The sequence below is a fragment of the Setaria viridis genome, chromosome 3, assembly GCF_005286985.2.
Source record: "Setaria viridis chromosome 3, Setaria_viridis_v4.0, whole genome shotgun sequence".
In the NCBI taxonomy this organism is placed as follows: Eukaryota; Viridiplantae; Streptophyta; class Magnoliopsida; order Poales; family Poaceae; genus Setaria; species Setaria viridis.
In genome coordinates, this window is record NC_048265.2 from 17897317 (window position 1) to 17918363 (window position 21047).

Here is a 21047-nt window from a genome sequence, read left to right on the forward strand (position 1 = left end):
TCCTCCTCGCCTTCCTTTTCCTCGTAGTAGCTGCAGCACCAGGCGCCGGCGCGTTCGATGAGCACGTCGAGGGAGACGGCCGCTTCCTCCTGCTCGACTGCGGTGACGGCTCAGGCACGGCGTCCAAGAACAGCAGCGCCAACGTTGCCGATCTCCTCGCGGCGCTCCCCTCCGCCGCGACGCCGGAGGGCTCCGCCGTCCTGTCCCGCGGCGGCGCCTTCGCCCGCGGGGTCTGCATCGGCAACGACTCGTCCCCGGAGGACTGCCGCGCGTGCCTCGCCGCCGCCGCGCGGAACATCACCGGCGGCTGCGGCGGCCCCACCGGCCGCCGCGGCGGGGCCTGGTCCGACGGGTGCTTCCTCGCCTACTACGCCGACGCCGCCGCGGCGCGGGACGGCGACGACGACCGCCGCAAGGTGCTGTGCGACGGCGACATTCCCAGGTCGTACCTGGACGACGGCGACAGGGGCCGCCTGTTCGTCGACAGCTACTACTACTCGACGTACCCCGACCCGACGTTCTTCTGGCTGCTCGCGGACCTGGCGCAGCGCGCCGCCGACGAGCCGACGCGGACACTGGCCGCGGGGGAGCAGCGGAGCGACTACAACCACGGCATGACGGTGCGCGCCCTGGCGCAGTGCACGGGGGACGACCGCGCGGACTGCCTCCGGTGCCTGAAGGGGTCGGCGTATCAGGCGGCGCTGTCGTGCGGGGGCGCCGGCGCCGGGTGGCTCCGCGGCGGGCGGGTGCTCAGCTACGGCTGCTACATGCGGTTCGAGGTGAGCTACCGCTGCGGTAACCCGGTGCAGCCGGACAACGGGAAGGCGAGTAGCAGGTGGGGCGACTGCTCCTCTGCGTCGGCGCCCGCGACCGCGAGCGGCGGCGGCGCCTTGCTTCGCTGGCTCGCCGGTGGACTCGTCGCCGCAGTGCTGCTGTGTGGGCTCCGTGGCATGTGACGAGGTGCAGAAGCGTTCTGCATTTCGCTGTCAGATACGAACATTGCATGGCAATAGTAGCAACAAGATTAGATGGTCCGGTTCTGGTTCTGGCTGATGCGTGGAGTTCTCATCAACTACGAGTAGTGTTAGAAGTAGTTTACACGATTCGCAACTTGGTACTGTGCAGAAGGTCATGCAAACTCCGCTTTATCGTGCTGTTATAGTGTTGTGCGAACCCGTGCTTGTGGATTTTCACTGATCTTTGATTCAAGGAGCATGCATGCATGCAGCTTAGGCTTATCGTTGCTGTGTCCATGCGATCGAACGCACCGTGCGCATTTCTCCGACCGATTCCCCCCGCCCGCCCCGTCCGTCGCCCGGTCCCACGGAGCTCCACGTGTTCCCTCCTCCGCTCGCCTCTCCCCTCCTTGGCCCAACGCAGCCGGCCGGCGGCAGGCAATTCCCTTTCCCTTCCCTTCGAGCGAGGGATCGCGGATCCTCCCGCCGCGTCGCCGCCCGCCCACCATGTCGCACCCCCTCCACCCCTCGTCGGCGCGGTCCGACATGGACGAGATCGAGACCCTGGCCCGCGCCTCGCCCTCCCAGCAGGTCGCCATCGTCCCCGCGGCGCGGTCCTCCTCCCCGCCCCGCGCCTCCATCCCCGTCTCCTCCTCCGCGCCACCCGCCGCCGCCGCCAAGCTCCCGTTCTCCGCCACGGTGCCGCCGTTCTCCGCCCCCGCCTCGGGCACCATTGCTGTCTCCGTCCCTATCTCCTCCGACGGGTTCGGCGGCCCCGAGCCCGCCAGCGCCAACACGCTCACCGAGCCCGTCTGGGACACCGTCAAGCGCGACCTCAACCGCGTCGTCAGCAACCTCAAGTTCGTCGTCTTCCCCAACCCGTTCCGCGAGGACTCGGGCAAGGCGCTGCGCGACTGGGACCTCTGGGGACCCTTCTTCTTCATCGTTTCTCTCGGACTCATCCTCTCCTGGTCGGCCACCACCGAGAAGGTACCACCTGATCTGGACGTTCGTTACCTGCATTCCTTCTGTCATGTGAAATCAAATGAAATCAAAGAAGAATGTAGTTAGCTAGCAGGTTAATCATCTAAATGGGGTACTTGTATCTAAAAACAAAGAAAAAACGACCAAATGTGAAGTCTACAAGCACACACAACTATCAAACTTCACGTTCTTCGGAGTTGCTAGTAGCGAAATTTCCATCATGAGCACCGCAACAATCGCCAATGTTACGCTGCACCACTAGCTAGTGGTGAAAACTGCCCATTGTGATCATCACAAATTCACAATTGTCGCCAACGTTAGATCACTACTCCTACATCATAAGCATACCACGGTGGGTGCTCTGTCTCTGGCATGACTTCGTCTTCCTTTTAAATTTTAAGTGTAGGTTGGTTTGGTCAAACAGATACTTTTGCCACCACATGTCGGGCCTTGCTATTAGAGAGGATTGATATGGTGATCATGCCCTAATTTGACTAACTTCACTACGTATTCTATATTTATTTTCTGAGTGATTGCAATGTGAAATATTATATTGCTATTTCTTATCGAATAACTTCCTAAATGACTGAATATAATGTGAAGTACTACCTCCATCCACAAATATATGACGTTTAGGATAAACAATGTAGTTCAAAAATGAAATAATTTGCTTGTCCTAAACGACATATATTTGAGAACGGGTGGAGTATTATTTTGCTATTTTCTAGTGGACCCAAAGCCAAACTTTTTAACTTTCTAATATCCACATAGAAAATTTGGTTGCTTAGGCTATGATGCGAATTTACAGTCTAATAAATAGGTGTTGAATGGACAAATTGTTTGTTTGTCACACAATCATACACCAGTACCTGCACATAGTCTGAAGAAAAATACTGAATATCATAAATTCTGCATTCATATCCATCGGCTGCAGAAATAGAAACTTACTCCTTAACTCATAGAATGAAGTGTATGTGTGGCAACCAAATCACAGTGGAGGGGAAAATGCAGTTGCCAGACTGGTTCATTGTTGAGATGCTGCTGCTTGTTGAAGTGGCAACAAATAGTGGAATACTTCATTTAAAAAAAATAGCGGAACACTTGCACGGTTAGATACACCACCAGAAAAACAACAAAAGTATCTGGTCTGACCGATCTGATTGGTATCTTCATTGCATGGTCTTACATGAATGTTGGAATGGCCGAGAAGAAAACAATTGGTGAAGGAGAGCAGAAAGACTAATAACTGTATCATATCCATAACCTCAAAAAAAAAACTGTATCATATCCATTGATGTGTCTGAAAGGAGGGCTGTTAGTGGCCAGATTAAGTGGACAGGGAAAGGATCCTGAAAATATCTTCTGGAATTGTACAACAGTAATAGTTTGCTTCTCTTTTAGCTCTTTTCTTATAGCTGAGTTCCCGTCCTATATTTCAGTATTTCACCCTATCTCTAGGACCTCCTTGTTGTATTAAAATGTGCCTCTTCAATCTTATCGCAAGATGGCCATAGTAGTGGAGGCATTCCTTCACTGCCTGTCATCTACAGTTGTTTGTAGCCACCTCACCTATACCACTGAAAACTGGACTTGCAGTGATTTCAGCCACTTAGTTTTCTGGGTGGGCTCAAGATGTCAAAAAGCCATTCTCATGGCATGTCTATTGGACAGGGGTTGCGAAGTTGGGGACAATGCTATTAGAAAACAGCATGTCTTATGAAAGAGACAGTATGCTTTTGCCTTGCGAAAAGAGAATATTGACAAGAAGGTTCTAATAAAGTTGGTGCTGAACTCTTCAACATTTGAAGCGATGTGTTTATGCGGTCTTCAAATACTGAACATTAATAAGCATTTCCACCCTTTCAACATATGTTTATTAATGCTAAAATTCTAACCGTCTCCTATTTGGTGGCAATTTATAATGTTTCTCGTGCTGCAAAATTGAAAGGTGGAAATAAATATCCAGCAATAATAACCATTTTCTGCGATTTAATGATTTCCTTCCAATGTTTCCATGAGCAGAACACCCTCGAGTGTTTAAAAGTGATAAACGTTTTACTGTTAGATTATGTGTTGAGATTTGAGAATATACCGCTGCTGGCCCTTTCCTTCTGACGGGATGTGAATCCTATTTCTTTGTTGTATGTATAACTTGTTTCATATGTCATTTCTCAGACTCTCCTTTTATTAGAACTTTAACCTAATAGTATGACAGTAGTCTTTGTAGACTTAACAATTCAAACTACATTAGGTTGCAATATTGCTTCTCTCATACAATGTGCTGTGTAATGTATAACGTATCACGTGCTAATTTCAGTTACCTGGTTTTTGTTTTTGTAGTCTCAAGTGTTTGCAGTTGCCTTTGCTGTATTAGCTGCTGGTGCTATAGTCCTCACGCTCAATGTTCTACTGCTGGTATGCCCCTCCTCTCCTTACTTCTCTCTGCTTGCAGTGTACCACAATGCAAACACATATAAAATTGGCGGATCCCTGACATGTAAATATTTGGTGATGACTGTAATGTTCTGCTACAGGGTGGGCACATCATCTTCTTCCAAAGCCTGAGCCTTCTTGGATACTGCCTGTTCCCTCTGGATGTCGGTGCTCTGATATGCATGCTGAAAGACAGTGTCATGCTAAAGATAGTTGTGGTGACGGTAACACTGGCATGGAGCTCCTGGGCAGCATATCCGTTCATGAGCGCTGCTGTAAACCCGCGGAGGAAGGCCCTGGCGCTGTATCCTGTGTTCCTCATGTATATCTCAGTTGGGTGCCTCATAATTGCGGTAGATTAAGGTGGGGAACTGGTGACGATTTGCTATGGTATCATCAGAGATACTGAGTTTTGTTTTCTAGGTGAATGATCTGAATGCATGCGCCTTCTTTTTTCTTGCATACAGATCTTAACTGACGTTTTCTTTCTTTCTTCTTGTTTTTGCTGGCTGCTTCAATGTGTTATCAAATTTTTGTAAGAGAAGGTTGCGGAGCTTAGGATGTAATAGGCAAAAGTTACAAGTGCTGTATAGCCATATAGGTATTCTGTTCTGCATCCATGCATGTCGATAATTTGGAGTGACTGCTGAAGCCTGGATGTACTTTGTTTATCAGATCTGTTTGGGTGTGCGGAACACTCGAGCAGCGCTCAGTTCTCGTTTCATGGAAGTTGACAATCACATTGATGCATTTCGGATCATTGCGTGTTGGGTCAGCATGGTAAACTCGATACGATTCTTGCTACTGCACAACTTTCCTGGTCATTGCCGACGACCTATCTATATTGGTCGAAGTAGTCTTATTACTACCAAGGTTCTTTCGATCATCATGACGTGACGCGGCTTGTTCCTTGGCCGCCGGTCCAGGTCAATGCATGCCACAACGACACGGCCCCGTCAAGACGAGAGCCAATGCGCGTGATGGTCTGAGGACCAGAGCATGCGTCGCCATCGTTCCGGGAGCGTCTGCGTTCGCTAGAGTCGCCGTGGAAAACGAATAGGATCCAAATAAAATAGGCTTGGCGACGCAGCCTGCAAAATTAAAATGCTGCCGAGCTCTCATGGCTGCCTCTCGGGCTCTCGGCATTGGTAGAATATACAAATTTTATTTCAAAAAACAAAACAAACAAATCCACAGAGAACCCGAACATTAAAAGGGATTCGATCGCATATATGAATCCGAACAGGCAGCAGTAGCTGTAATTTGTGGACGGGGTCCAAATCGATCTCGAAGATGTGTTCCAGCCGCGAAGGCTTCTAAATCTAGCCGGGCCAAACGCACGAGTCCAAGGCTCCAAGCAGGCAAAGCCTCTAAAACCGGGGAAGGCCGCGTCTGCTTCCTGCCACCTTCCGAGTCTTTCCTCGGCACCACCACCGGACCTCCTCCCTGCCCTTGCCATGCCAGCACGCCGTCGCCCCCACCTATATTTAAGCACACGCACGCCGTCCACAGCCGGCGGCCCCACGCTATTTTGCGCGATCGCTAGCTAGCCGCGTCGCGAGATCGACCGTCGACGACCTCCTCGATCGTCTTCCGGTGCGGCGTCTCGGCCGGCGGGTGGCTATGATCCATCAGGAGGCGGTGGTGGTGGTGGAGGAGGAGCCCGTGGCGGTCGGGTCGTCGTCGGTGGCGCCGGCGGGGACGGACCAGCTCGACCTGGAAGCCGCGGAGCAGCTCATCCAGCTCAGCGGCGGCGACGGCGGTGACGACGACGGCGGGTCCGAGAGCAGGAGCGCGGACAGCGTCAAGTGCTGCCGCGGGAAGAAGGACAAGGAGGCGGCGGTGGAGAGCCACAGGAGGAGCGCCGACGCCGGAAGGTCCTCCGTTGCTTCGCCCGGGAAGGATGATGGCGACGGCGACGGCGGCGAGCCGGACGGCAAGGGCGCGGAGAGCTTCGCGTGCTCCACGGCGGCCGGCGTGGAGGAGAAGGATAAGAAGGGTGCGGTGGTAGAGAGTCCTCGGAGGAGCGCCGATCGGCCGTGCCCCGAGGGGAAGGATCGCGACGGCGGCATCGTGCACGGGGAGGAGAGGAAGAGGCCCAAGTTCCGGTCGCTGGCAGCTATATACAGGGAGACCGAGACGACGAGGCGGATGGCGCCGCCCGCGGGCGGCGGTGGAGAGGGCCACGCGGATCGGGATTCCTCGGAGGGCGAGAGGAGGAGGAAGAAGAAGAAAAGAGCGGCCGAGGTGATCCCCCAAGATTGGTTCATGGGTATGCATGTAAACTAGTAGGCTCGATTTTCGTATTAAGATTTGCTCGATCATGCATAGAGCATAGAGTATAGATAGTTAATTAAGTCTGATGCAATGGAGTCGAAAGTTGCAAAGATGAATCGATCTTTAACTGCAGGATAGCTGTGTTTGATTGTTTTCCTTTGACTATCGGAAGAACTTTTAGCAGTAATGGCGTTCTTTTCTTTCTTTCCTGCAAACCTTTGCATTAAACTGCGTTCAGAAATTGGCATGCCGCAATAGTGTTCGTGAAGAACACACATGCATGTACCTGATATGATTCAGACTCCAGAGTATCAATAATTTGTAATTTCACCATTATTTGCATTGGTTTCTTCGGGTGCTTGATATCATCCTATACTCGTGTGAAATCTTTAGTCCCAAGATTGTGGATAGCTTAAACCTGAAATTCATTCACAAACACAACTCCAGTAGATGGTTGGCTCTGAATCAGTTGAACGGTTATGTAAAGTAACTGCATCTCGCCAAGTCGGCACAGTTGGTTAAGATAGAACGGTGCTTCTCACATTCAACATTACCAAACCAAGCTCTTGGTATAGCAGAAGGCACTGCCGTACAAATACCAATCCAAGAAAGCAAGGTGGTTCCAAGGCCGCGGGGCCGTACAAAGACCATCCCATAGAAAGCAGTAGGCGCGCTCGCAGGCGTCAATCTAGTCCTACAAGTCGACAGAATCTGTTTTCGCTTTCGCGCTGCTGCCGTAGCGCTTGCAATTGCAAACGCCCGCAACCATGCTGTAGAAAGCAGTAGGCTGCTTGCATTGGCAGCTTGGGTGATGGAAGGAAAAAATAGAGAAAAGGGAATATAAGATCATGGAGAATTCCATTTTTGCACATGGATTAGGTCGAGATCACTCCAAGAGTGCTCAATAATTTTACTCCCAATAAATTAGGATTGGGAGTTGCCCAAAACAAATTGTGGGCAGATAAAACATCCCTTCCTCCAACAGTTCCCAATTTCCATTTCCAAAAATTATGAAATATCCCACGCATCATCCTTTTTCTTATTTTTCAAATTAGCAGTGATCTTTTGCCTTAGACTTTTCCTGAACGACGCCACTCGCGGTTCTTTCGTCGCGGCGCCGCCAGGCCATCCACTCACATCCTCCTGTTTCTTTTCCTCGCAGCGGCGCCAGGCTGCTCCACCAAAGACATGCCCTCCACAGCACGCGCCAACGGCGAGGGTGGCCTGTGCACGGCTAAGCGATGATAAGGGGTAGCGAGGGCAAACTGAATTTATCTAAGTTCAAACCCCGTTAAACATTCTCAATCTCTTCTCACATGACTCAAAGATATCGCAAATCAGATAGATACAAATTAATCATGACACACGAGTATTCATCAAATGAAGTAATAAAAAAAATCTTGCTCTGGAACTTGAATTTAGATTAGCCCAACTCGATGGGACGACCTGGACTCATGGAGACGGCCGCATGGCTCCCTGTCAGGCCACGCACCGCCGCCGTCCTCGACGCTTGCGGAAAGCGGAGAGGCCGGCGGCAGGGTGATGCAGTGCAGGCACGCGGCGTCACCTCCTGCGGCAAAACGGATGAACGGAGGAAAAATGGCGCCTACGGGAGGAACTCAACGCGGGAGGAGAAGAAAATCGGTGGGCTTCGCTATTATTTCGCCGATTGGGAGTGCGGGTTCGCTGCGGAAAAATGGCTCCATTTGCCGTCGGGATTGGGCGTGCGAATAAGTTGGGCATGGGTTAGGTAACTGTTGGAGCTGTGTTTTTCTATTTACTCCCAAAATTAAGTTTTGGGATAGTATTTTGAGCACTTTTGGAGATACTCTAACCATAGCTACCTTCTTTGCATGTGAAGATAAAAATAGGGAAGGAGAGGAAGAGAAATATCATCGAGCCTACAAGGAATGAACAGGAAACAGAGAGAAAAAGGGAAGAGGAGATAACGAGGAATCTATTTCTTGTTTGAATTAGACTAAGAGTAACTCTAATAGTTCCTAGAAAATTTTCCTCAAAATAAGATATTGGGGGTTATACTAAAAAAATTTCCCCTAAAAATATATCAGCCCACAACATATTGCTAAAAAATATCCCCTAATAATTCAAAACAGGTTACGTCATCATATTGGGTCCCATTAGGATCCGTTATTTTTTTTCCACCACCGTGACCAGAAACCCCCTCGCATCGCCCGTGGGTACCCCCTCAGTCACGCCGCTAGGCGCCAGCCCCTGCACACTGCGCCATCCTCACACCGGCAGCCCCTGCGCACGGGTCTCCTCAGTCACGCCGCCAGGCACTAGCCCCTGCGCACTGCACCATCCTCCAAACGCCGGCAAACTGGAAACGGGTCTGCTCACTGCGCCAGCCCCTGCGTCACGCCGCGCTAGCTCCTGCGTCACCATCAGTCACGTCGCGCCAACCCCTCAGTCACGCCGCGCCAGCCCCTACGCACTGCGCCATCCAAGTAACGCCGGCAGCCCCTGCGTCTGGTGCCGGCCGTCCAAGATTCGCTATGAGATGCCCCCTTCCTCACATCTCTTCTTTCATCCGCCCATCCTTATCTCATTTGCTTTTTCTTTCTTCTTCCCTTTTCCTCCGGGCACGGGTGGCGGAGCCCCCGGGAGCGACACTGCAGCGTGGTCGCCCCAAGCAGCGTGGGAGCTGGAGCCTAGCGCGCCCCACGCGGTCCGTCCGAGCGTCGCGAGCTCACGGCAGCCTGGAGCGCAGCAGCGCGGCGCGAGGGGAAGCGCCAGGAGGTGGCGCACCGAGGGCCCGGCGGAGCAGCGGAGCAATAGGGATTGGAAGCACTGGCGAGCGGCAAGGGCTCATGCGGCGGCAGCCATGCGCGAGGCTCCGCCCGGGGGCACGGAGGGGCCCCAACGATGACGAGCGCGGCTGCGGCGGGGCCCAACGGTAGCGGCAGCGGTCATGATGAGGCTCCTCGTGAGTGCAGTGGCAGGGGTCAGGGCGGCCTTCGCGCCGGCCATATCGACGCGGCGGCGCATGGGAAACGGTTGGTGCGCGGGAAATGAGCGCGTGAGGGGCGATTAGGGGAAGCACCGGCTCCTGCAAATATGCGGGAGAATGGAGGTTGGATTCAGGTTCCCGTATTTTTTGGCAACTATGCGGGAGCTGTTGGAGCATGGAATTTTTCTTTTTCTTCCTAAATTAGGTTTTCGAGTTGTTTTACGGATCCTCTTGGAGTTGCTCTAAGGTAACAAGGAGAGGAGCGGCCATGGCTACCTTCTCGGTACGTGGACACAAAGATTAGTGGGAGGAAGAAAGTAGTAAGATCCACATGAAAGTGAGAGAAAAGAGCAACGATCCAGAATCCAAGTTTTCAAATAACTAATGTCTTTTGGAACTGTACAACTTTTATGATGCAACTTTTAATTAAGCAATTTTGGGAAACATGGATGGTGACTTATTTCGAAACCAGATTTCCTTTATAGATCAGTTTTGCGAAAGGGTCTCGAGCCTAGTGTTTAGACCATGTGGGAGTGAATTAAGTGGTTTGGAATAAAAAAATATATAAAAATAGGATGTGGTTTCCCTTACCGATTTTGATAAAAAAAAGGATGGTGACTTATTTCAAAACTAGATTTTATCAGTTAAAAATATTTTCCTAATGGAGATTTCATGTCGACCATAGAAAAGAAAAGAGAATGTTGAATATTTAGCGGACCTCTTATCTTCTAGGGGTTGAATAGCCACTCCTACATAAAATAATTTGTAGTAGATTAATAAAAACCGAAACCTTAGGTTCAGGAATCAGGATAGCAATCCTCCCATATTAAAAAATTGCTCAAGCCCGCACACACCCTCTTTGCTAGAGCTTCTCAAACAGCTTCTCCACCGGCTTTTGGTGAAGCCCTACCAAAGGGCCAATTTCAAAACGGCTCCACCACCAAAACCGGGGAGAAACCATAAAATGGCTTACACTAAAGAGGAGGAGCCAAAAAAATTGACTTCATCTACTCCTTCTCCCTCTCCAAGTATTAATTGACCATAAAATTACCCATATTGCTATTAAGAAGCCGTTTTACCAAACGTTTTCCAAAATAGCTTCAGCTACACTAGTGAAGCTACTCCACCAGAGGAGCCGGAGCCGGATCCGTTTTGGCAAGACCTAGAGCTCTACCAAACAGAGCCTATTAAGAGAATTGGATGGTTTTCATTTATTCTTGGAAAGCTCTACCAAACAGAGCCTATTAAGAGGAATTGGATGGTTTTCATTTATTCTTGGAAAAGGGAGAAAGACCGAAGTACCTCGCAAATCAAAACTGGATGTTATAAAAAAAACATCAAGTTTACCTATTTCTCCATTGATTCATAAGTGGTATATATTTATGAACAAAGTTCGTTTTGGGTGTGAGAAATTGAGGTAGCCGTTAAGCAAGTGAGCTTACTATTCGATATAGTGTGTTTTCATTAGTGTAAGAAATTGAAACTAGGGCTACCTATGTCCGAACACTTGCCATTGCTAAATTGGATAAAGTCAAGAGCTGATCTAGAATTTTCTTCTATTAAAAGTTTAGAGAAAAAGTTAGTTTTGATTCATCGTAATTGGAGGAACTCAACAAGCCAATCTAAATCTTTCTCCAACTACTCCCTCTTTTCCATTTATCGGACTCATTTTAGGGTCGTGCACAGTGACAAGGGGGCCGGTGGATCCCCGATTGCCATTAAATCATGGCTTTCCTTTAACTCCGTCGGCGACTATTGAATTACCAAGTAAATACTCTGCTAATCCCGCTCCAAACACCGTTACCTCGCACGCATGGCTCCTTTCCTTTTCTTCTTTGCCCAGCAACGTGATTACCGCGCGATTTCCTTTCCTTTTCACCATGCCCGGCATCGCGCGCGCAATTCTCTTCCTTTCCTTTTCTTCTTTGCTGCGATGCCTTCAGTTTTAGTTGCTGCAACCAAAATTGAAAAGCAAATTTCTTTTGCCACCAAGTGCCCATCAACAGACATCCCACCTAGCGTTGCATGGTCTATATAAGACGCCCAATAGAAGTAACTATCGGTATTCGGATCACTGAACCATCCATCTCTCTCTATCTCTCATTCATGCTGTAGCACACCAACAATGCCTGGGCTAAAGATCGACTTGAACCAAAATCCACCAGAATCAGCCTTAGATAATCCTGTAGATTGGGATGACATAGGGGAGTGGGATGGCCCTGCCAATGAACTCAGTTATGACATGGTCTGCAATGATGAATATCAAGGGGATTAGTTAACCATGATCCACGATGTGTTGTGTCTTCCTTTTGTGCATGATCTGAATTTTTTTTGCGCCTGTGTTCCATGTCATAGATGACCAAGATAGAGATGGACGAACTGAAAGAGTGCTAGTACCTGCTGACGATGGCCAAGAAGCATATGGAGATCAACATGATGCTGCAACAGATGGCGTGCAAGCAGAGGGTCTTTCAAATGGTGATTTTCAGTTTCATGTCTTAATCCTTTTAGATCAACTACCTGTGTTTTTTTGGCATTTAGTTAAAAAATTTCAGTGATTTGTTGGTTGGATCGGGTTCAGTTTTCAGATACAGTCACTTGTCAGGTTCAGTTTCAGCTATCTCTACTAATCACAGTACATGCTTCTGGTTTACAGGTTCCAATAATAACAAACAGAAGTTCTACTCGGATAACTTAAAGATCGCCATATACCTAGAGCTATTGGCAAAAACTGATCCTCCTATTCTGCGCCGCGGGGTTTCAAAGGGAGTTGCACAAAAATTTGATGTGCCTCTAAGAGTTGTGCAGTCCATTTGGAAAAATGGATAAACTGGTGGAATAAATGGTATGAACAGATGGTCTAAGAATTGTGGTAGGAAAAGAATAGAAATAGACTTGGAATCCATAAAAGACGTTCCTCTTAGCCAACGCACCACTTTTTAGGATCTTGCTAATGCATTGGGTGTCAAGAAGAGCACACTTCATAACCGTTTCAAGGAATGCTATTTTTGTCGGCACACTAATGACCTCAAGTTTAGCATGACCGATGAAAACAAGAAGGCCCATGTCAAGTATTGTTTATCCATGCTGAATGATCTGTCTTTGTCTTTTTAACCAATGTACAATGTCGTGCACATCAATGAAAAATGGTTCTATAGGACTTGTAGGAACCAAAAATATTACCTTGCAAATGATGGAGAAAGACCACAATGAGCAGTTAAAAGCAAAAATTTTATTGAGAAGGTGATGTTCCTAGCCGTGGTTACAAGGCCTAGATTTGATGACAATGGTCAATGCATTTTTTATGGTAAACTAGGCATTTTTCCCTTTGTGAAAGTAGAGCCAACAAAGAGATGGAGCCCAAACCAGGACGCGGATACTAAAAATTGCAATTTTTTTTGGCATATCCTGCATGAATCATGAGTCTTATTAACAATGTTTACATCTGTAGGTACCCTTGTAACAAAAGCCATGATGTTGGTAACAAAAGAAGTTAGCAGAGATTTCCTTGTGAACAAGGTTCTATCCACAATCAAAGCAAAGTGGCCCGCAGAAGAGAAAGGATTGCCCAAATACATACATCAAGACAATGCTAAGACTCACATTGATGTGAATGACCTTACATTTGTTCAGGCCGCCCAAGCAGATGGTTGGAACATTAGGCTCACATGCCAACCTCCTAATTCTCCTGACCTTAATGTATTGGACGGTTTTTTTGCAACAATTCAGGCGCTGTTTGAAAAGGGAACACCAAACAACATTAACGACATTGTGTCAAAGGTTGAAAAGGTGTAGCGGAACTATCCTATGCAAAGGGCCAACCGTATTTTTCTAACCCAGCAGGGTTGCATGATGGAGATCATGAAGCACAATGAAGGCTAGCACCACAACATCCCTCATGTGAAGAAGAAAAACTCTAGAGTTGCAAGGATGTCTTCCAACTACTCTGAGCTGCCCTTTGCAACTTCACAATCAAGCCATGCAGTTCGTCGCTAGTTAGAATTAGAAGTTATATATGATGCTTTTTTTTGTCGCTTCGGTTCGAGTAATGGAAACTGCAAGCAATATTATCCTTTGTTTTTCAAATGCAATTCATCTTGAATATGAAATTTTTCATCCATTAGCTAACAGAACTTATAGTACTGCTAAACTCAACACTAAAATTGCTCCAACTAATACTAGGACTAGTACAAGGAAGGAAAAATAATCTTGAACATGGACATCTTAGTTTCTTCAAGCTTCTCAGCGTCCAGACCTCTATCTGAAATCTTTGGCAATCCATTAGAAACATTACAGTACCCACGACCAATCCAAAGTAGGGTTGCTGCAGCATCATTGACGTCCTCCTCATGACGTCCATACAAGAGAGGCAATAACACTGGGAACATCAAACTTAGGGGACATCAAACTAGAGGCTTCATGATTCACCTTGTTGGATTGAAACTTGTTAACATATATTGAAGCCAGCTTCACTAGGGCATACACGGCGTCAGGTTCGTCGACTTCGGCGATGTCCATCTGGGAGTCCAGCACCTCAGTCTCACCTGCAAAAGTATCCATCACGAACTGCACCTCGCACGTAATGGATCTCAGTCATCATCGTCCTGGCGATCCATCGCATGCAGGCAGGCAGCAACGTGGCGGCGTGGAGCCACTCGGCGTCGCGGCGGCGTGGACTCGACGGCGCGGAGGTGTGGTGTGCTGGATACTTTCATGAAGGCTAACGGGAGGGAACGGAGGCGGTATTTGAAGTAACATCAAATACCGGGAGGACGGCGCCACATCAATTGTTGTGTTTTGTACAAGGAGCTGCGAGCGCCTAGGGACGAGGTTCGAGCTTAAACGACGTCGACTCTTGGAAAACTTTTTTTTTCTCAGATGACTCTGATAAATGGAAGGAGGGAGTAGAAAAGAGAAAAAGATTAACCCTCTGTTGCTATCTGTTTATAAAGTAATTAAGAGCAAAATAAAAAAATGAAAATAAGACAAGAGAAAAGATCAGAATGTTTAGTTTTTTTAAAATTCAAAAGGTGAATAAGGAATTTCATTATCCAATTATTTAGAAGGAAAAAATACCAGTATTGGTTGGAAGAGGAAGGATTGAGTTTAATGATTTAATGGATTAATTTCCACTAAAAGTTATTTAGATTGGTTACTAATAGACTAATCCATCAAATAGTTTGGTTTAGTTTGAACAATCCAAAGGTCCGACTCGCTACGGGGTTCACATGTAAATCCAGCAATATTTTTTTTGCACAAGTAGTAGAGTGTCAAACTGAATTATCTCCAACAAATTCCAATCAATTTTGCTAAATTTTTAAAGTGTGCACGCGAAGTTTCAGTTTCAGGTCCGGCTCTTGACGTGTGACCCACATGTAAGCCCAACCACACTATTTTGCACAAAGTGGCAAACTGTCAAACTAAGCCATCCTCAACAAATTTCGATCAATTTTGCTAAAATTTGAAGGTGCGAACGCGATGTTTTAATTCTAGGTCTGGTTGGGGCCTACATGTATATCCAGCCATACTATTTTACACAAATTAGCGGGTAGCCAAACTGAGTCATCTTCAATAAATTTCGCTAAAATTTTAAGGTGTGAATGCGATGTTTTAGTTTTAGAGTTCGGCTCTTGACGCGGGACCTACATGTATGTTTGGCTGTACTATTTTGCACAGCGGGTAGTCAAACTGAGTCATCTCCAATAAATTTCGATCAATTTCGCTAAAATTTTAAGATGTGAACCCGACAGTTTAATTATAGGATCCGCCTCTTGAAGTAGGGTCCACATGTCGGTCTAACTTTTATTTTAAATATCTGCACAGTTTTTATACAAGTCTAGGGTCTTATGGGTTCTATTAGTAGGGTGAATTAGGGTCTTATGAGTCATTGAATTGATTGGTACGGTTAGAGTTGGATTACAACCCAATTAGCAGGCCGGTGAAGAAAACCTAAGCAATACGCTGCCATCGAAACGGCTTGAGCGCATCGCTGCCTGCTGCCTGCTGCCTGGACCCTGGAGGCCCTGGACGTGCACCCCTCATCTATTTCTTTCTCCCGTCGACCGCTTTGTGCCCCTCTCCCTCTCCCCCCTCCCTCGTGGCCTTCCTTTCCTGGCGGCGACGACTGGGCGAGCGGCGGCGCCCTTCCCTCGACTGTACCGGGCCCTTCGCCGGCGACGATCACCCACCAGGTATGTCGCCCCCCCCTCCCCCCTTCACTTCTTGCTGTGCGCAGCGGAGCACCCCAAACCCTAATGTAAGCTATGTGTATTTGGATCTGACGCTGTTACGATTATATACATGTATTATACCTTCTAACTTCGATTTTTTTGGCAAAAATTATCGGGTCTGCATGTGTACACCCATGTTCTATACTGGGTCGCCCCCCTGGTGTTGATTAGTAACTGCTGCATGTGTTACAGTGCGGGAGGATGGCTGAGCCGTCCAAGGTAATCCACATCCGCAACGTCGGGCACGAGATTGCCGAGGTGAGAAGGGGAGCAGAAAAGGGGAATCTTTTGAATCTTTTCCGATTTTTGTGTTTTTCTGGGTTTAGGGTTTAGGTCGGGTTCGTCTTTTGTGGCTAAAGATTTGATTTTTATTTTCTATCTACTCACCGTGCTGTTGTGTTTGCAGTCTGATTTACTCCAGCTGCTGCAGCCGTTTGGGCTGGTCTCCAAGATCGTCATGCTGCGTGCCAAGAACCAAGTGAGCTCTTTCTTCTTTCATGCTCTTGAGATATAGAGTAGGTTGACTTGTTATTGCTGACTTCTGGTTGTTTCATGGCGAAGGCTCTTCTGCAGATGGAAGACATACATGCCTCCGTGACAGCTCTGCAATATTACAGTTCTGTTCAACCTAGTGTAAGGTAATATAGCTTTTGCCTATTTGCTCTAATGGTTTATGGATGCTAAAGGCTCCAGAAAGAGATATTTCATACATGTTTTGCAATGTAATCTGCTTAGTAAATGACTATACTGGATAGATAATGTGTGCAAATTTATGAATTCTGGGTATATATATATTTTTGGCTTCCTATTGTGATTACATTCTTGTTTAGCTTAAGAGCAACCTTTTTTTTCCAATTGAGTTTCACGTTCCATTAGGTATGTGATATATCATTTTTGTGCATCATGGTTTCCGTTTTAGGGGAAGGAATGTATACATGCAATTCTCATCCCACCAAGAACTTACCACAGACCAGAGTTCTCATGGAAGGAATTCTGATCAGGTACGCCACACAATTCTGTACTGAAGAATTAATTTATTAGATATCCCAAAATTATAATGCTATAGACTCTGAATGTAACTAATGCCTGTTAGCGAGTCACATGTTGTTTTATTTTCTTGTTGATCTTTTTTGGCACTTAGTTGTATGATATTCAGTTATTGCATCCAACATGTAAGCTTGGAAGCAATAGGCCATTGACTTAACAGGAGAAGATTAAGATTTATTAAGACCATGATTCACATACTTTCAAATTATGTGTTGGTTGCCCCTTTTGCTAGTATGTTTCTGTAAAACATCAATTTGTACTTCCATAGACTTCGTGTAGTGACTTAACAGGAAAAAGAGACAGATTTATTATGCCTACGTTGTAGGACAGCTATTTGTGTGAGGGCATACTTTTAAGTTATATAACAGTTGCCCCTTTTGCAACATCAATTTATACTTCCATAGACATGTAGTGACTTAACAGGAAAAGAGTTGGATTTATTATGCCCAGTTGTAGGACAGCTATTTGTATGAGAGCATACTTTCAAGTTATGTAACAGTTGCCCTTTTGCTAGTATGTTTCTTTAAAACACCAATTTGTACTTCTGTAGACTCCATGTTGGTTTAGTTGCCTGCATGTCGATAGGAATAGGCTTTGTAATTTTTCCTAGTTTTAGCAATCTTTACAAGTTGTGTAAGATGGTAAAAGGTTCTTAAAAGTTGGACATTCAATTGCAAGAGTGGTAAAACTAGTTCTTTATAAAAATCATTGGCATATATGCAACTAAATGTTACAAAATTGTATATGTTTAGCTGTATTTTATACCTTTCTACCTCCTCTTTTAGATAGTTGAGTTAGATTGGCATGTCATGTCTGGTCTCTTATTTTCCAACTCTATACACATTCCTCCCTATTTATTCTTTTCTTTCTATCTCCTCTTTTCCGTCTTGGTGCTTGTTGCTGCTTGGCCTCAGGAGTCTGAACCCAACCGAATCCTCTTAGTTACTATCCACCACATGATCTATCCTATAACGGTGGAGGTTCTACATCAAGTATTCAAAGCTTATGGATTTGTGGAGAAGATAGTCACATTTCAAAAGTCAGCTGGTCAGATTTTCCTGCTCTCTCTCTCTTTCACCACGCACACGTTCACCTGATATACATTTTCTGATTCACTTATAGATTGCATGTGAATGGTAAGATTGCTTTACCAATTCATATGAGCTTTATATGTATTAATGTGAGTCCTCTGAGTTGCATCAAGTAAAGTGTAAACAACAGCTTTAAGAACTAACAACATTATGTGTGGTCATAGCAATTGATTACAAGTTCTAGATGTGCCTGCAAATGACTGGTGCAGCTTGGTACATCTAAACCTGTTGTCCTGGTTGCTAAAGACATGATTTTCACAGACTTAACCCGTCTGCCCCTGGGGTTGATTAAGTATTTAAGTTCTAATATTTTCCTCATTGTGTCACACATTCATTTCCTGCCAGATATAAGCAAATTTGTCATCTTTAAGGTTCTTCATACTTTTCTTACTTGATGCAGGTTTTCAAGCTCTTATCCAGTATCACTCGCGCCAAGAAGCTGTCGAAGCATTTGGTTCTTTGCATGTAATGTTATATGATACTAATGTCCTTGAATTGTGCATCTATATTTGATATTACTCTGTTCTTAACAAACACAATATCCCAGGGAAGAAACATATATGATGGTTGCTGCCAGCTAGACATTCAATATTCAAAGTATGAGCATCCTATCATATTTGAAATTTGTCTTCCTCACTTTCTATAGCTTAATTTCTTCTTGTTTTCCATTCTCGAATATCCAGCCTCAGCGAACTGCAAGTCCACTACAACAATGACCGGTCTAGGTAATGTTGACTTTTTATCCCTGCAAGCGACGTTGCAATGTGTATTAATTCCAGTTACTTTCAGATAATTGTGCCATCATAGATCTTACAAAGTTAAAATGTAACTTCAGATGGCAGCTCTGAGTCTTTCTTCTATGATGAAATTAATTTTCTTCAAGACATAAAAACTGCCTGCTTCTAATTCCTTTTTTTCTTCAGGGATTTTACAAATCCATCATTGCCTACAGAACAACGTCCTAGGACCTCTCAGGTTGGTGGCGATACTTCCTTGTGTTCTCTTTTTACCTGGACCATTTGATGCTGTAAAGCTAAAGTGTGTGTGTGTGTGTGTGTGTTTTTGGAGCAGCAAGGTTATCCTGATCCAGCTGGTCTCTATGCCTTCCAACAACCTGGAGGTAGCGCACTGAAAAGTTTGTTTACTTTTGAATTAACTGTACATGCCTGATGTTTGCGAAAATATCTTACCTTTTTTTTTTGGGTTTGCAGCTTCATACGCACAGGTTGGTGTCTGAATGGATTCTTCAATGCCGTATATTTAGCAGAGAATTGATTTAACTGAATATGCATTTGTTCTGATTTATGTTATGTCTTGTCTAATGCCCATGAATACTCATACAACGCGTTTGCATTTGGTGCATACCAGATGGGAAGGGCTGCAATGATTGCAGCTGCATTTGGTGGAACTTTACCTCATGGAGTGACTGGTACCAATGAACGGTGCACGCTCATAGTTAGTAATTTGAACACTGATGTAAGTCTTGAGCTGTTTTGATTTTTTTCGAGTTTTCTCCTATCTGCTATCATCAAATATAAGCTAGTGCAAGTCCTTTTTGTTACTTTGTGTTAGTTTAAGTACTCTTTCAAATAGCTTATATTGGTGGTCGGTGAGTTCATGTACTTTAAAGCTTTTATTTTATGAAATAGGCAGAAGTTTTAAGTACTACTGCGAAGTTTAGACCTTCAAACTACTATCTTTAATCATTCCCTACTCTGTGCAGAAAATTGATGAGGATAAGCTTTTCAATCTGTTTTCTTTGTATGGAAACATAGTACGAATCAAAATATTGCGTAATAAACCAGATCATGCCCTAGTTGAGATGGCTGATGGTTTGCAGGCTGAGCTAGCTGTGCACTATCTGAAGGTTCAATCTCACCGGCATTTCTCTTCTCAGTTGCATTCCTATTCTGTTCACATCTGTGACACCCATTTGGGATGCCTATGTTTTGCAGGGTGCAATTCTTTTTGGGAAGAAACTTGAAGTTAACTACTCAAAGTACCCCAACATCACTCCTGCCCCTGACGCTCATGACTACTTAAATTCAAGCCTTAACCGGTTCAACAGCAATGTGGTAAAGAACTACCGACATTGCTGTGCTCCAACAAAGATGATCCACATTTCTGCCCTCCCACAAGAGATCACTGAGGAAGCAATCCTGAACCACGTGTCTGAGCATGGTTCTGTCATCAACACAAAGCTGTTCGAGGTGAACGGCAAGAGGCAGGCTCTTGTCATGTTTGAGACGGAAGAGGAGGCGACCGAGGCCCTCGTGTCGAAACACGCCAGCACACTGGAGGGGAACACGATCCGGATCTCGTTCTCCCAGATGCAGAGTATATAAGCCGCTCTTCCAGGGAAAGGTCTTAAGCCGCTCTCTTGGCCCTTGCGAGCTTTTATTTAGGAAGCATTTGAAACTAAATGTGAATCCTATGTGCTGTTCTCCCAGACTGATGCTGTCTGAGTTGTACCAACATTTCTCGTGACACTGGCCTTTGCACCAAGGGGTTTCTCTTCTGTTTCTTTCCTGTTCTGTCGTTTAGGTTATCAAAGGATTTTACCCCCTTCATGTCGTGCTATTCTGAGTTGAAAGGCCTGTTTATTGTGTGCGGATCATCTCTTATCGCCTTGAGGCCCCACGAAATAGATGTTCTGTGTTGGTTTTCGATCTGTGTTGGGTCTAGGAAGCATGTGCCTGTGATGTTTTTTTTTACATAACCTTGAAACGTGAATGTTCTGTGTTGCTGACTGAACATAGGAAATACTTCCTTTCCTCCGTTTCAAATTATAGGTTGTTTTATCTTTTCATTCATAGTATTTACTACTTATCTAAACATAAGTATATATCTAGATGCACAGTTAAAATTATACACCTTGAAAAGTCAGCATAAGTATATATCTAGGTGCATAGTTAAAATTATACACCATAGTTAAAATTATACACCTCGAAAAGCCTAGATATATAGTTAAAATTATACACCTCGAAAAGCTAAAACGACAGGATTCCGCATAAGGAGTGATCTATACCTTAGCTGCTGCTTGCCCTTATAGTTGAAC

The 21047-nt window shown here is 45.9% G+C and overlaps 2 protein-coding genes across 2 annotated transcripts; both read left to right on the top strand.

Annotated features, from left to right (window-relative positions):
* The first annotated feature begins 1463 nt into the window (after positions 1-1463).
* On the top strand, positions 1464-5184 carry LOC117850955 (protein YIP4a). The gene is made up of 3 exons (XM_034732845.2): positions 1464-1946; positions 4281-4355; positions 4475-5184. Exons 1-3 carry the CDS (start codon positions 1464-1466, stop codon positions 4733-4735), a joined length of 819 nt encoding a protein of 272 aa, XP_034588736.1. The 3' UTR covers positions 4736-5184.
* A 10459-nt stretch (positions 5185-15643) lies between these two features.
* Positions 15644-20660, top strand: LOC117848218 (polypyrimidine tract-binding protein homolog 3). The gene is made up of 15 exons (XM_034729549.2): positions 15644-15812; positions 16044-16109; positions 16258-16329; positions 16413-16489; positions 16771-16852; positions 17813-17945; positions 18390-18454; positions 18537-18586; positions 18673-18714; positions 18913-18964; positions 19061-19109; positions 19201-19214; positions 19358-19465; positions 19713-19856; positions 19945-20660. Exons 2-15 carry the CDS (start codon positions 16053-16055, stop codon positions 20332-20334), a joined length of 1335 nt encoding a protein of 444 aa, XP_034585440.1. The 5' UTR covers positions 15644-15812; positions 16044-16052; the 3' UTR covers positions 20335-20660.
* The last annotated feature ends 387 nt before the right edge of the window (positions 20661-21047 follow it).